Genomic DNA, 14,956 nt, shown 5'->3' on the forward strand with positions numbered 1-14,956 from the left:
TGTATCCAGGGTAGGTTGGACATAGGACATCATTTGGATAATGTCTCAGATGCTACAGGAAGGAGTGAGAGAGAAAGAGGAAATGAAGAAGCACAGGGTTTTTGACCATCTCTATGTGTCAAGTTCTCCCAGGGACCTCGTGTTCTGTCCCCCCTATGCTCACAACCCCCTGTGACTTTTCCATGACTACTTTCTTCTTCTACAAAATGAGGGAGGATGGTGCTCACTGCTCTGTGTGGCACTGCTTGTGACATGGTGACAAGAATCCTGCCTTGTATGCCCAGAAGGGCTTTTCAGAGAATCCCAAAACATATTGAAAGCAAAAAGTAAAAGTGTTATATGGAAAGGTCACAAGTTAACTTATTGGAGCAGAAGAGGTTACCTTCAATTTGGCAGCCACAGCGTTTTCTGGCAGTGTGACATGTGCAGTTTGACCTTCGGGTAAGTAGAGTCCAGTACTCACCCAGGAATCTCTGTTGTCTAATAGGAATCACAGGAAAAACTGGGATCCTCCCATCCCCATGGCCCCACCCTAGTGCAGAATTCCCACAGTCCCTCCCAGAGCTGTTACATCTCCCACACACACCTTGCCTCCTCCCAACTTCCCTGACTCAGGCTTCCATTACCTCCCTTAGAGTTCCCAGCCTCCACCTTTTTAAAGGCTATGGGGAAGAATGGGCACAGCCTTTCAGAACATGGTCACCCCAATCCCCTCACTGCCCTAGCCCTTTTCTCCATGGCATACCTCTGCTGATCTCAATGGTGACAGGAGAGTCCGTGGCATAGGAAGTCCAGGGGATCTGATCTTTGAGAAACAGTTTGCTGTCAGTGCCCACTTTGAACAATTCTTCAGCCAAGGTTATCAGGTAGGCCTCAGGGCTGCCCTTGCCAATTGGGTTTTTGTTCTTCACAAACGGTAAGCCCTTTTCTTGGATCATTTCCAGGACATTCCTGCGCAGAGACTCGTAGTAGGGAACCCCCTCGTATGGGATTTGAAACACATAGGAACAGTCTGTTCTTAGCCTGTCCAGCCAGCTCTTTTCTAAGCTTCTTCCCTTGTCATGAAGCATAGACTGGAATTGCACCAGAGCTCTGCGGAAGTGGTAGTGATTCTCTCCAGACTTGAGGACTGGCAAGAGGCCTCTATCAGCTGTCTGGTTTAGGATGCCAAGGCCAAAGTATTCAAGGTACTTATTGTTTGGATACTGAGACATAAAGTGAGAATTTGGATTGCTGGAGGCCCACCATGAGGCCTGTGTGCCAATCAGCAGCCCTCCACCTTCTGCAACGAATTCCACCACCTTGATAACTGACATACCTTCAAGTGTGTGAGAGCAATAGACACCCACCTCACTGCTCAGATGGTCTACATTGATCCATTCCAAGTTATTTTTTGACAACATGGGGCCCAGACTTCGCAGTTGTGGGCTCAACCCAACTACCACTTTCTGGTTCCGTGAGAGCCAGCCCAGGGCATTGATCACAAATGGGCCCATCTTCTCATCAGTCAGCAAGCCTTCATGGCCACTCAACACCACTCGCCCCTGGCCATAGCAGGCAGCTGCAAGAATACAGCCCAGTGACCTATCTAATATCAGGGGGAAGGCCATGGCCCCATGCACCAGCAGCCTAGAGGGTATGACTCCTGTCCTGATGTCCACCTCTGAGATCCCTTCCAGGAGCTGCTTCTGGTCCTGGCTGAAATCCTCCCCACACCTGGAAAAGAGACATTGTCCACATTAGAGCCAGGGGGGCAAGTGGGTATAAAATAGAACAGAGGGGAAACCCAAGACTTGGGCTATTTTGATATAAAGTCTTTAAGAGGAAAAAGAAGAAATGCTACTTTAATCTTTTGCTGTACATCTTCAAATCACTTTTCACAAAGAGTAATTAACGTCACAAAAGTATGAGATTTCATATTTGTAGATACAATAGATCTTGAAATGTTCACATAAATTCTCCCATTGAAATCTTCCAGGATGAACTGTAATCTCAATCAACATTCCTCTGGCTATTCTGATTTCCAGGTTGTTTAATGGAATAGCTAAAAATATGAGATAAAATTGAAAACATAATCTATCATTCCTTTAGTAAGTAGAATTTAAAAGGTTACTAAATTCTCAAATTATACTTGATAGAGCTGTAGATTATGGTTTGCCTTATTTAGTTTTTTGTAGTTTTAACATAAATACTCTAAAATTATTGTATGGAGAAAATATTTATTTCTTTCATTATCATCAATTAAGCTACCTAAGAAAGTATCACCACTGTTTCAAACTCAAAGATGAAATATTTCTGTATTAATTGCATTTCACATAGCTATGCAGATCTTGGGAGTTGATTGAGTAAATACATTTCAGTACAGGCATATTGAAATTCAGTGATTAAAAATAAGTGAAAACTCAACTTATAAAAATAGTGTGAACAGAAAATTCAAATAATATTATAAATGTTATTGTAAGTGTAGAAAATACAAGGACACACATTAGAATGCTATTTGCAATTAACTTTGGATAGAATCATAGTAGATAACTTTGTTTTCTTTTTATAGTTTTTTACATTTTCCTTAATTTATTGTCATAATCAGTAATAATTGCCATCTATTTTAAATTTTGTATTCATTGTTTTCACTAAATATTGTCACAATAATCACTGTAGATTACTTCTTAATTAATTTTTAGCATAAATCTAAGAACACATTTTAACGGTTTTTGTTTCATTCTCAAATCAGTGAATAACATTTTAGTTTAATCATCAGTTCCGCCTGTATGACTCTCTATCTGTACAGAGATTTCAAAACTAATTTTCAAGTTGGTGTCTTTGAAATAGAAAACTTAATAAGAAAAACTCTTTGTGATTGAGACACATTGAAACAACAGAGATCAAGCTACAGTATCTAGAGAAACAGGTGTTGTAGCTAACAAAATGTTAAGTGTACTGATGCATAAGCAAAAATATCCCTTTCATTTTAACTCTTGATTTAAGTAGAACCTCCGTAAGGGATCATTCAAGGAACTGCGACAAATTGGTCTATATAACAAACTAGGGCTACTGTACTGGTCCATACATGTGTTGTATTCAGGGCAATTTAATGAGGTGGTCAACATAGGGAGGTATTCAGCTCTGGCGGCTCTGCTGTGTGTTAATACAGTATAGTGGTTAAAATCTCTCACGCTGGAGATAATGTCAGTTGGAGCACTAACAAATTAACCAACTTTCTCATTTCTGTAGATAATAAGAAAGCACTTGACAAAAATTATTACTCCTTAAAAAATAAAATTAAATGTGAATTTTAAGTAGAAGGAAAAGTTGCTTATTGAATAAAGTGTATCCATTACAACATATAATATTCAAACATTAGAAGCTTTCCTATCCAATCAGGAACAAAAAGGCAAGTCTGCCCTGTATTACTGCTATTAGTCATAATTTAATGACTGTCCTACCTAATGAAAGAAAGAAACATTACAGTGGAATGAGCAAAAATTTCTGTTATTTGCTGGTAAGATTGCCTCTGCCATAAAATTTAAGAGACTCAACTGACAAACCATTACAACAAATGAAAGAGTTTAGGAAGATATTTAAATTCAAGATAAATGCAAAATTTAATAATTATCCTATTAATCAGAAATATTTACAAAATAGATAATTTTATAATTTACACTGCCAAAAAGCATATGAGGACCAAAAACATTCTCACTAAAAATGTTGCAAAGCCTTTCTGATGAAATCTTCAAAACTTGATAATAATATGAAGAAATGCTAGAGTGAATCAGGACACAAACATAATTCACAAATGAATAGATTCAATAAATAAAACATTGAATAATAAAACATTGTAATAAAACATTGCCCGAATGAACTCTAAGTCAAGTATAACTTTGCTCCAAAGGCACAGCATATTTTAAAGGAAATTAATGAACTGCTTCTATAGTTAACTCTGTAAATGTAAGTGTCCTAAAATGTAAGTTGAAAATGTTCACTTTTCATATAGGGATATGAAAGATAATTAGTTTTCCCAGATATCAAAACTTTCTCCAAAGCTACAGTAACAAAAGCAGTATGGCTGTTCAGAGCATAGAGTTGAAAAACAAATTAATATATAAGGAAGCTTGTTATATGAAATCTTTATAATCAGTTGATAAATATTGACTTTTCAATAAATGATGCTACCATAACTGATCATACATTTAGGATTAGAATATGTGATATAAGACAAAAAAGTCATATAAATTCAAAATCTAAATGTAAAACATACAGCCATAAAAGTATAAGATGAAAAGATAGGAAAATAGTTTATAATCAATAAGGAAATGACAAAAACTAATGAGAAAATAGATAAAGGATATGAACAATTTAAAGAGGAAATAAATGTGAGGAAAGATATATAAAAATAGCCTCTTCACATGTAATCAGAGAAACACAAATTGAAACATGTTTCAATTTCATACTGACAATAATATCAAAGATTCATAATATCCAATACTAGACTTGGTCTGGGGCTCTATTCTTTTCTTTCAGTGAAAATTTGTATAGTCTTTTTAAATGGCTAAAATCAAAAGTTCGAACTCAAATATTTTTGAACTAGCAATTCACCTTCTTAGACTGTATGCCAAAGAAATATTTGCACTTGTATGAACGCAGTGATATATAAATTTCTAAACTTTGAGTAACCACAAATATTAGAACCAATCCAAATTTCCATGGTTAAATAAGTATGCTATAGACACTGTAAATTTCCCTATAAATAAATATGTATATTATATATATAAATGTAATAAATAAATAAATAAACATATTTATTTACAGGGAAATTAGGTAAGTGAGGAAGAACTTTGATTCATCTAATTCTTGGGATCCAAATTATAGAACAGTTAGAGTTCATTTGATCCAATCTTATGGTAATAGGAAAGCCTGGATCATTTATCCAGTTTTTCTCTAGTCCTACAGGCTGCAGTACTTCCCTTAGCTTTGTCAACATTGCGATGCTACTCTTTTTATTTTTTTCTGCTGCTCCCTCAAAGATCTCCCTTGGGTCCTGGGGAGAAAATTTTCTAAATGTACAGATAAGGACTGTGACATATTGTATTCTCCCTGCTTTCCCTGGATTACATTGATCTTCAACTTCACTCATTTCATATTTAGCATCTACTGTGTGCCAGATTCTGCACTAGATACTAGTGATATAATGTTAAGCATAATAGACTGTCTCCCAGGAACTTTATAGATATTTTCTCCACTTATCAGCTATCTCTTTCTAACTCTTCAAAATCCAGAGACACAATAGTAAGTATGACCAAAAACCCCAAGAAAACAAAACTCTGCTTTTAAGGCATTTAATAATCAGATCACAGTAAAGAAAAAATAAAGATGTTGTTATCCCTTATGTACCACAGGTCATTTCTATACTTACAATAGTAATTTGTAATGATTCTGCTCCAAAGTGGCCAATTTCTCCTCTACTAGACTGTAAGTTCCCTAGAAGTGGGGAGGAGGACTGCTACTTCCCATAGATCAGACTCTTGATAGGCAAGCATCACTCACCTGACATGGAGCGGGATTGTGGGCACTTTCTCAGAGACATTGAACTGGCCTCTGTCTCCATAGATGTCGGTGAAGTACACCCCAGTGACACCTGTCACCTGGTTTCCAGGGAACATGGACAGCACCTTGTCATGGCCGTGCTTGCCAGCCCAAGAAGAGGCTTGGCCCCCAATGAGTAAGCCACCTCCACGTTTCATAAACCGGATCAGCTGCACAGTCTTGATGTCATCATAGGCACCAGTACAGTAAACCCCTGGGCCCTCTTCTGGTTCTGGCCCACTCTGGGCCTCAACCTTGGAGTCCTGCAGGATGTTCACAAGGGGTGCCAGGGATGGGTGGACTCTAACAGGAGCCTCAGGGGAGCGGCACAGCCAGCGCACAGCATTGAGAAGAAATGGAACCAGGCCAGCGTATTGCAGGTAGTCCTCATGGGGCAAGACCACCAGACGCCCCTTGCCATAGAAAGACCCAGCAATGAGCACCTGGCCCTTGTCATTCACCATCACTGGGAAGGCAGCCTGTCCAATAAGAAGGAGTTCGCTGGGAATGATGTCTTTGGGGACATTCCAGCTTGTCACTCCATCCATGAGGGCCTTGAAAGCAGAAGCAGGGCTTGTGGCCATGGCTGTATCAACTGCTATGGGGAAAAGTACGGTGAATGAATGAAACAAACAAACAAAAAACCCTAAATGGTTAAAAACAACCACAACAACTTCTTTCCCACTGTCATAACCCATAGACCCCATAGCTAGACTCATGTAGTTACATGTGATGTCTTCTCTGGTGATTTCCCAGGTTCTTGAATTCTTCACATATATATGTCTAAGGAACTGTACTCATTTCATCTATTTTTATTACTCAGATATTACCTTTTATTACTTTCTTACCTCCACCAACTTAGATGTTCTCATGGCTCTGTCCTCCACTGACCCAACTGTCCTCTTTACTAACTTCATCTGCCTGTCAGAATTTAATTTGTTGTCATCCTTCATGACAACAGCTGTCAATGATCTCCATCCCTTACCCCTAGCCTGGCCTCCCCCAGTGAGAAAAATCCTTTTATACTGATCAATGTGAGCAGAGAGTCATAGTGATCAGCTCAGATTCTAGATGTAGTAGGAAATTGAACTTGTGTTATTTGGTTACTCAGAGATCGATTAGTTAAGCTTCCTTTTCCAATCTGTATAGACAAGAGAATATAACCTCAAGGGGTTTTGACATGGAGATTGATGGAATTAACACATACCAAGGTATGCTCAGAGCCAGGAACATTATGATGTCAAAAGCCAATCCTTGAACTTTTATCATTTTTCTTAGGTTCCCAGAATGGTAGGGAACACCATAGCCTTAGCTCCCTGTTTGCCCTCTTCTTCTCTGCTGTAAGTGTTCATTTAGTCTTCAAGCTCTGCGGAATGTCTGTCATGTCAGTTTCCTTTCTATTCCAACTAAGTTTGTTCAGGTTCCTGATACTTGTGCTTAGACTAACCTGTTTAGGAAACTTCAGTTTTCTCCTAAACTCCCTTGGTAAGAAACTCTCAAAGCTTTGGGCGGCACCTGTGGCTCATTCGGTAAGGCGCCAGCCCCATATACCGAGGGTGGCAGGTTCAAACCCGGCCCCGGCTGAACTGCAACCAAAAAATAGCCGGGTGTTGTGGCGGGCGCCTGTAGTCCCAGCTACTCGGGAGGCTGAGGCAAGAGAATCGCTTCAGCCCAGGAGTTGGAGGTTGCTGTGAGCTGTGTGATGCCACGGCACTCTACCGAGGGCTATAAAGTGAGACTCTGTCTCTACAAAAAAAGAAAAAAAAAAGAAACTCTCAAAGCTTCACAACAAGGAAAATAGGAGAGCTTGGCATTTCCTTCAGTGTGGAATTGGAGGGCTCCAGATCTGCCAAATCATGGTTTCTTCAACTTTAGGTTTTATCACTTCTCTCAATATAGATGGAATCTCCTTTATAGGAAATGCTTGAGACCAGAAGTGTTTTGGACTTCATATATATATATATATATATTTTTTTTTTTATTTAGAGTTAGGGGCAATTGCAAATCCATGAGATATCTTGGTGATGAAACCAAAGTCCTAAGCATGAACTTTATTTATCTTGCATGTATCCTTATATGCATAGCCTGAAGGTAATTTCATATAATTTTAAAAATAATTTTCCGCATCATCGATAGTTTATACTAAGTGTGCATGTGTGGGATTTTCTACTTGTAGCATCATGTAGTTTCTCAAAAAAATTGGATTTTGGAGGTTGTTGGATTTCAGAGTTTTGAATTAGGGATGCTCAACTTGTAAAGTCTCTATTCTCTCTCTTTCTCTTCCCTACCCTGTTGCCAACACTTTTACTCAAATTATAAATAATTAGTAGAAGGGAGGTGAAAATGCTGCTGTATTTATTCTGAGGACAGAGGCATTTTCCTAGATGGCACTGGCTAGCGAATATTTAGACCCATGAAATAAGATCTTGGTCCCTTTTCAAGCCCAGAGGTGAGTAGGTGTGTGGGTGAAAGGTATTCTCTACTGACTGCTCAGCCTCACTGAATCACACCTGTCTAACTCTTGAGGTTGATGAAAGTAGGGGAGGAAGCATATCTTGTTCATTTTGAGAAGAAAATGGATGAGGCAAGAAGTTTTCAACTTCCACACTTGCCAGACTCTGTGAGTACTTGGAGGTAAATGATTTTCAAAGCCTTAAAAGACCAGAACACCCCACTGCAAGTTGAGGAAAACCAGGAGTGAGTGTCCAACTCTCAGTGGGCTCCTTGTGCACCTGCAACCCTAATTAGCTAATCCTCTGTTCAGCACGTATGTCCCTAATTCATTATCAGTGAGGTGGCCAGAGCCATATGCACACACACACTTTTATTTGGGCAAGGCAATTAACAGTTTTCCCAAACAACTCCTGGAAGAGTACTGGTAAGCCCAGGAAGAACTATGTTAGACACAATAGTTATGTATTTAGAGAAAGGTAAAAAAAAAAATAATCTCCTGACTTGACTTGAGGAAAGGCAGAGGTAACATTGCCTGGAGGAGGTATGGAGAACACAGAGAGGGCTAGGGAAGAATGGCCATTAAGGTTTCATCAAAGATTGTGGGTATAGTTGGCATCCATTTCTCTTTTACTCCAGGGATTCAGAATTCAGAAAGGAGAGGGGAATATGCTAGATCACCAAGCTGGTGCTGGATCCCAGTTGGGGAATAGGGCTGGCTACACATGTGGCAGGAATTTTCCCACTCAACATGGCAGCCTGCCCATGTCTGAGACTCAAGATGAAGCAACGTGGGTGGAGATTCAGGTTGGGGGAATAGTACACATTCCTGTTCAGTCATGACCTATAATGTGGCTGCCTTACAGCTAAGAGGAGGGCTAGTCACAAAACCTGCAAAATGAAATTGTCTGCAGACGGCCCTTATGTTGGGTATTTTCTACAAGTTTTAGCTCCCCGGTAAGGAGGTGAGGAAGCAATACAAGTGGAAGCAGTGAGACTAAAGGGAGAGATTATTTGAGAATGAGAAGGTAAGAGATTATGTGGGATCAGGAGGGTGTGACTGGTCTCTGTGAAGTGTCCCCAGAAGAGTGGCAGGATCTGGAGTCTGAGTATTCAGGGAAGAATGGAAGAAGGGTTTCATTGTATGGCTGGAGAAATTGGACCCAGTTGGCAGTGATCTTGGGCTCTGTGATATTGTTCTACCTTAAGGAAGCAGCAGAACCACTACATTACAAGACACCATGGACTTTTAAACACTAGGCTTCACTTTAGCCAATGAGGACCAAAAGACCGATAGAGCCTTCATCAATAGTTTTTGCTTAAATTAAGCATAATTGTAAAATTCTGAGCTTCAATTGAAAGAATCCTAGTGCTTAATCAATAGCAGTTGGCCTGCTATTTAAGAGGAAGTTATGTAGGTGAAGTAGAATTGAATTTGAATGAGTACAGTAGATGACATTTTTCTCCCTCTTCAGGTTGTAGAGTAAGGATCATGAGAATAGGAACAGACTGTATTCTGTCACCGCCTGCATGACCTCTGAACCCACTGAATAACCTCACAGCCTCAAACACTGACTGGACAATGAGGTCCCCTTTAGCATTCCATATGTAACCAAGAACAAATCCATATACTGCACTATAAAATAAAAGAAAAACAGAATTCTGATTGTCTCTTTGGTGACTATTTCTATTTTCTTTTTGTACTATCAAATGTAAATTTTCTTTTGGAAATAACTTTGTTCTGGTGCTGTAGCTCACCCACTGGATCTCTGGTGACAGAGCAATTTCATCGCCTCTCAGAGCCATTGCTTTCTCATTGGCAGAACAATAAGACATAGTCAGCCCTGGTGCTGTATTCCCATGGCAGCAAAAAAGAAAAAATCAAGACTCTTGTACAACTAGACTCAAGAAGAATAAATGCAGCATGAGCAGAAGAAAGAGAATCACAGAGCCAAGAAAATCAGAAACAGAAAAGTGACAAACCTCTAGGGAACTTCTCCTGTGCACTTTGAGCACCTGGAAGTTCCAATTCAAACACATGCACATATGCCTTTCATTGATACAAGAGCCCAGTGGCCGACTTTCTCTCAGTGTCCCCACAGGATCCAGAGGAATGACCCCCTTTGCAGCACACAAAGTTGATAACACCTCCCACCATCTCTCATGCCTGGCAGCAGGGAAATTCACTTTCCAGAAACAGTGTGAGAAGCTTACCTGATGTCTGGATGTCACCCGGCAGACTATAGCTCAGGTCTACTGGGAGAGAGAGAGACCTCTATGCAGAAGTGACCAGTGAATGATCTGGGGGTGCTATATACGGTGAAGACCAGTGATTATCTTTGGCCTATCTTTCTTCCTGCTTCCTTTTGGGAGGGTGGCGCTTGGCTGGGAGACTTCCTTGAACACCTGAAAGCCACTCAAGGAATGTAAATCCCCGAGCCACTTCCTTGGATTTTGCGGTCTACAGTTCACACTAAGGTGATTCAGCCTGAGATTTTTCCAGTCCCTCCAATTGTGCTCATGTTGTTAGTGTCACTCTCTGCATGACAGTACTTCTCTGTGTTAAGCAAAAGAATCTCTGCAAAGCTCATTTTACATTTCATGAAGAAACATATTACAGGAAATAGTGGCTGGTGGAGGTAAAGTCTTTAACAAAATGAGCAAAATCACAAGGTCTGTGATTGCTTTGGGCATACATCCTGTCAACGCTCATTCTTTCAGCTTTCATCTTTGCTTTGTTCCTGGGTTAAGAAATTGGAATTGCACTACTAACAAGAATGGATGTTTTGGATGATTGCCCTCTGGTTAGAGGCAAAAAGCAATGCATCCACATATGGGGCATGACCAGTGACTGCTATGATCCTGCGCAGTATTCCTAGTGTTAGTGCTGAAGGTTTAGAAAGAGCTGTGGATCTGAAAGTTGATCCACCAGCAAATAACATTGGAAAAGTTCACTCACTAGCATCCATTCAGTTGTCTATTGACTAGTGTGCATGTGTGTTTTTTTCTCCAAAGACATGGTAATATAGCTAGTGGGAGATGGAACAGAGAAAATGAACTCCCTGCTTGGGAAAAGGTGGAGTGAAGAATTATTACTGAAAATAGATCTCCTTAAAAGTTAATATTAGAGAAGGAAAAACCTGAAAGAAAACTGAGCTAAACAGAGCAATGCCTTTAGCTCAGTGGGTAGGGCACCTGCCCCATTTACTAAGAGTGTGGGTTTGAACCTGGCCCCAGCCAAACAGCAACATAAAAATAGCTGGGTGTTGTGGCAGGTGCCTGTGGTCCCAGCTACTCAGGAGGCTGAGGCAAGAGAATCACCTAAGCCCAGGAGTTGCAGTTTGCTGTGAGCTGTGATGCCATAGCACTCTACCAATGGTGATAAAGTGAGACTCTGTCTCTTAAAAAAAAAAAAAAGAAGAAGAAAGAAAGAAAATTGAGCTAAACAGCAACTTCAAAAGTCAGAAAATGATTGTGAAATAACACATCTTCTGAAAAACAAAAGAATGGAAGTCAAACTAAGAGCAAATATTATTAAATAAAAGGAAAGTGGAAATAATGAAACTCAGAGTTGGTTCTTTGAAAAGACAAGTCTCTGTTGAGAATCATGAAGGAGGAAAGAAGAAAGAGAGACAGCGAAAATAAGTAGTAACAGGAATGGAAGGAAATAACAGATGATGCAGTGACTAAATAATAATACGAAGATATATAAATAAGTTTAAGCCAATGAATTTGAAAATTCAAATAATATAATTATTGAAAAGTATAATTTTCAACACTGATTTGAGAAGAAAAGTATAATAAAATTATTATAATATATTATAATAATATAATTCTTGAAAAGTATAATTCAATTTCAACAATGATTTAAGACAAATGATTCTTTGACTATCAAGGAAATATTAATAGTAGGTAAAAACTTAGGAAGCAATTTCTAGACACTATGTCTGGTGAGTTCTTTTTACTATTCAGAGAACAAATAACTTCAATCTTATGAAACTTTTCCAAAGAAAACAAAGAGAGAACATTCAAGAACTTATTTTATGAAGAAAGTTGTAATTTTGATATCAAGATGAGACAAGAAAACTAAAAAGGAAAGCAACAGGCCAATCTAACCTGTAAAGATAGATATAGTGAACCCAAGAACAATGGTGAACTTATAAACAATGACTTCTATGTGTCATCAAACACAACTAGTTGGGTCAATATTGAGTCCTGACTTGATATTGGTAAAGCATTAAAAAGTCAAGCAATGAATCCACCTTTGATAACAGATGATGAATAAAGAAAAAAATGCATGACTATTTCAATAGTTGAACAAATACTTTTTATTAAACTCAAAGTCTATTCAGTAAAATCTTTTAGGCAATAAGGAATAAAAACAAACTTTTCTAACCTGATAATGAAAATGTAAAACTATCTGTGTTTAACATCATAGTTAAATGATGAAATGTTCTAACATTTCCCTTTGTGATCAGGAAAGATCAGGAAGTGCACTATTACCATTGTTATCCCAGTATAGACCAGTAAGGCCAAAATATAGAAATAAATGAATTAATAAATAAACAGAAAATGTTATTATGACACTAGAGGTCAATTTTTAAAAACTCTTTATATTCAGAGCTGAGATGAGTGTATGTAGAGAGGAAGAAACAATTCTTTAATAATGTATGTGAACTGAGAATAAGATTCAGCAATATTGTTGGTGTTAAAATTGATCCACAGAAATTGAGCACATTTGTATAAACATGGTATAAGCAATACACAAGCCCTGAAAATATATCTTTATTCATTTTTAATCATAGAAAAATTTACTTACATCATAAAGTATGAGTGACTGAAGAATAAAATAAGAAATCTCAAAAATGCTCTATACCTTTAAGGAAAAAATTACAAAAGCATACACAGAATCACTGCAAAGCATCAAAATAAATGTAGAGGTCTAATGTGACTGCAGATTGGAAAACTAATTTTTCAAAGATCAATTCTCCACAAATTGATCTATGCTTTAAAACAAATCACTTAGAATGACAATCCAAACAGGGTTTGTTGTTATGGTTGGTTTCTCATTTGTTTTAGTGGAACACAACAAGCCAATTTAAAAATTTAAATGAAAGGCCAAAAAACCAAGAAGTGTTGAGTATTCTTGAAGAAAAATAAGGTAGGACAAATTGAAAGATTCATTGTAAAGACATTACAATAGGATAGCACTGGCATACGAGGAGAAAAAAAATCAGTAAAATAATAGAGACCTCCAAAGAGACCCACATAGTGCAGACCCTTCACCCTATGGATAACGGAGAAAGGGTGAACTTTTATATTTTTATTTTATTTTATTTTATTTGGTTTTGTTTGTACTTTATTTTATTTTATTGGAGACAGAGTTTTACTTTGTCAACCTTGGTAGAGTTCCATGGCATCTTAGCTCACAAAAACCTCAAACTCTTGGGCTGAAGTGATTCTCTTGCCTAGGGCTCCCAAGTAGGTAGGACTACAGGTGCCCACCACAATGCCCTGCTATTTTTAGAGACAAAGTCTGCTCTGGCTCAACTTGGGAGCTCAGGTAATCCACCCACCTCAGCCTCCAGAGTGCTGCTGGTATTACAAGCATGAGCCACTGTGCCCAACCCTGAACTTTTAAATAAACACTGCTACAACTGGAAATTTCTATTTTCAAAATTTGAAATTATATTCCTGATTCAACGTGCACACAAAATTTATTTAAAGATCTAAACTTGAAAGGAAAAATGATAACACTCATGAAATACCATACAGAAAAATATTGTCTTGGAGTTTAGGTAAACAAAAAGTATCTTTTACTCAAGGTACAAATAGCCTTCACTTTACAGATGATGTTGATAACTTGGAGTACATTAAAGATGAGTGGTCACGTCTCAAAAGGCAGCGCAAGAAGAGAGAAAGGGCAATCCACAAGTGGAAGACTCTGTCAACAAAACATGTAACTGACAAAGGACATATGTCCAAAATACCACACATACATATGAAATGGTCAATAGAAAATGTGCAAGAGAATTGAATGAGAGCTTAGAAACAAAAACAAAATCCACCCTCCTTCTAGGGGTGGGCAAAGGAAGAGCAGAGAGAGGGAAGGAGGGAGGGGGCTGAGGCCTTGGTGTGTGCCACACCTTTTGGGGGCAAGACACGATTGCAAGAGGGACTTTACCTAACAAGTGCATCAGTGTAATCTGGCTTATTGTACCCTCAATGAATCCCCAACAATAAAAAAAAAAAAAGAAAGAAAGAAAAGAAAATCCAAGTATCTGATTAACGTATGCAAAACGATGACCCTTATCAGTAACCGAGAAAATCTTATTCATTTACTATATTATTCACTCACCACTTAGAAAAAAAGGATCTGGTAATATCAAGTGTTCATAAAGGTCTAGAGAAATGGAAATTTATATATTCAAAGTATAATGTTCAAAAACAATAGATGTTGGTGTGAATACAGAGAGAAAGCAACACATATACAACTGTTGGTAAAACTGCAAATTAGTACTACCTCTGTAGAAGACAGGATAGAGATTCCACAAAGAACAAATCTAGGCCTGCCATCTGAGCCAGCAATTTCACTGTTGGGTATTTATACAAAAGAAAAGAAGTCATTTTCTGAGAACATACTTGCATTAGGATCTTTATTGCAGGACAATTCACAACTGCAAAGGTGAGGATTCCCCCACTCCAAGTGTCCGGTAATTCATGAATGGATTAACATGGAATGGTATACTAATTAACATGGAATGGTATACTATGGAATGCCACAAAGCTATGAAAATGATAAATTAAGGCCTTATGCGGCAATTTGGATAGAACTGGAGACCATTTTCTTCAGTGAAGTATCTAAAGGATAAAAAGACCAACATCACATACACTTGCTATTACATGTCACTTGGAACTAACCAAT

The 14,956-nt window shown here is 38.4% G+C and overlaps 1 protein-coding gene across 1 annotated transcript; it reads right to left on the minus strand.

The window, feature by feature from the left end:
* Window positions 1-5,537: 5,537 nt before the first annotated feature.
* On the minus strand, window positions 5,538-6,164 carry LOC128560151 (TRPM8 channel-associated factor 2-like). Its single transcript, XM_053553683.1, has one exon. It carries the CDS (start codon window positions 6,162-6,164, stop codon window positions 5,538-5,540), a length of 627 nt encoding a protein of 208 aa, XP_053409658.1.
* Between the last annotated feature and the right edge of the window lie 8,792 nt (window positions 6,165-14,956).

Source organism: Nycticebus coucang, chromosome 11 (assembly GCF_027406575.1).
Source record: "Nycticebus coucang isolate mNycCou1 chromosome 11, mNycCou1.pri, whole genome shotgun sequence".
In the NCBI taxonomy this organism is placed as follows: domain Eukaryota; kingdom Metazoa; phylum Chordata; class Mammalia; order Primates; family Lorisidae; genus Nycticebus; species Nycticebus coucang.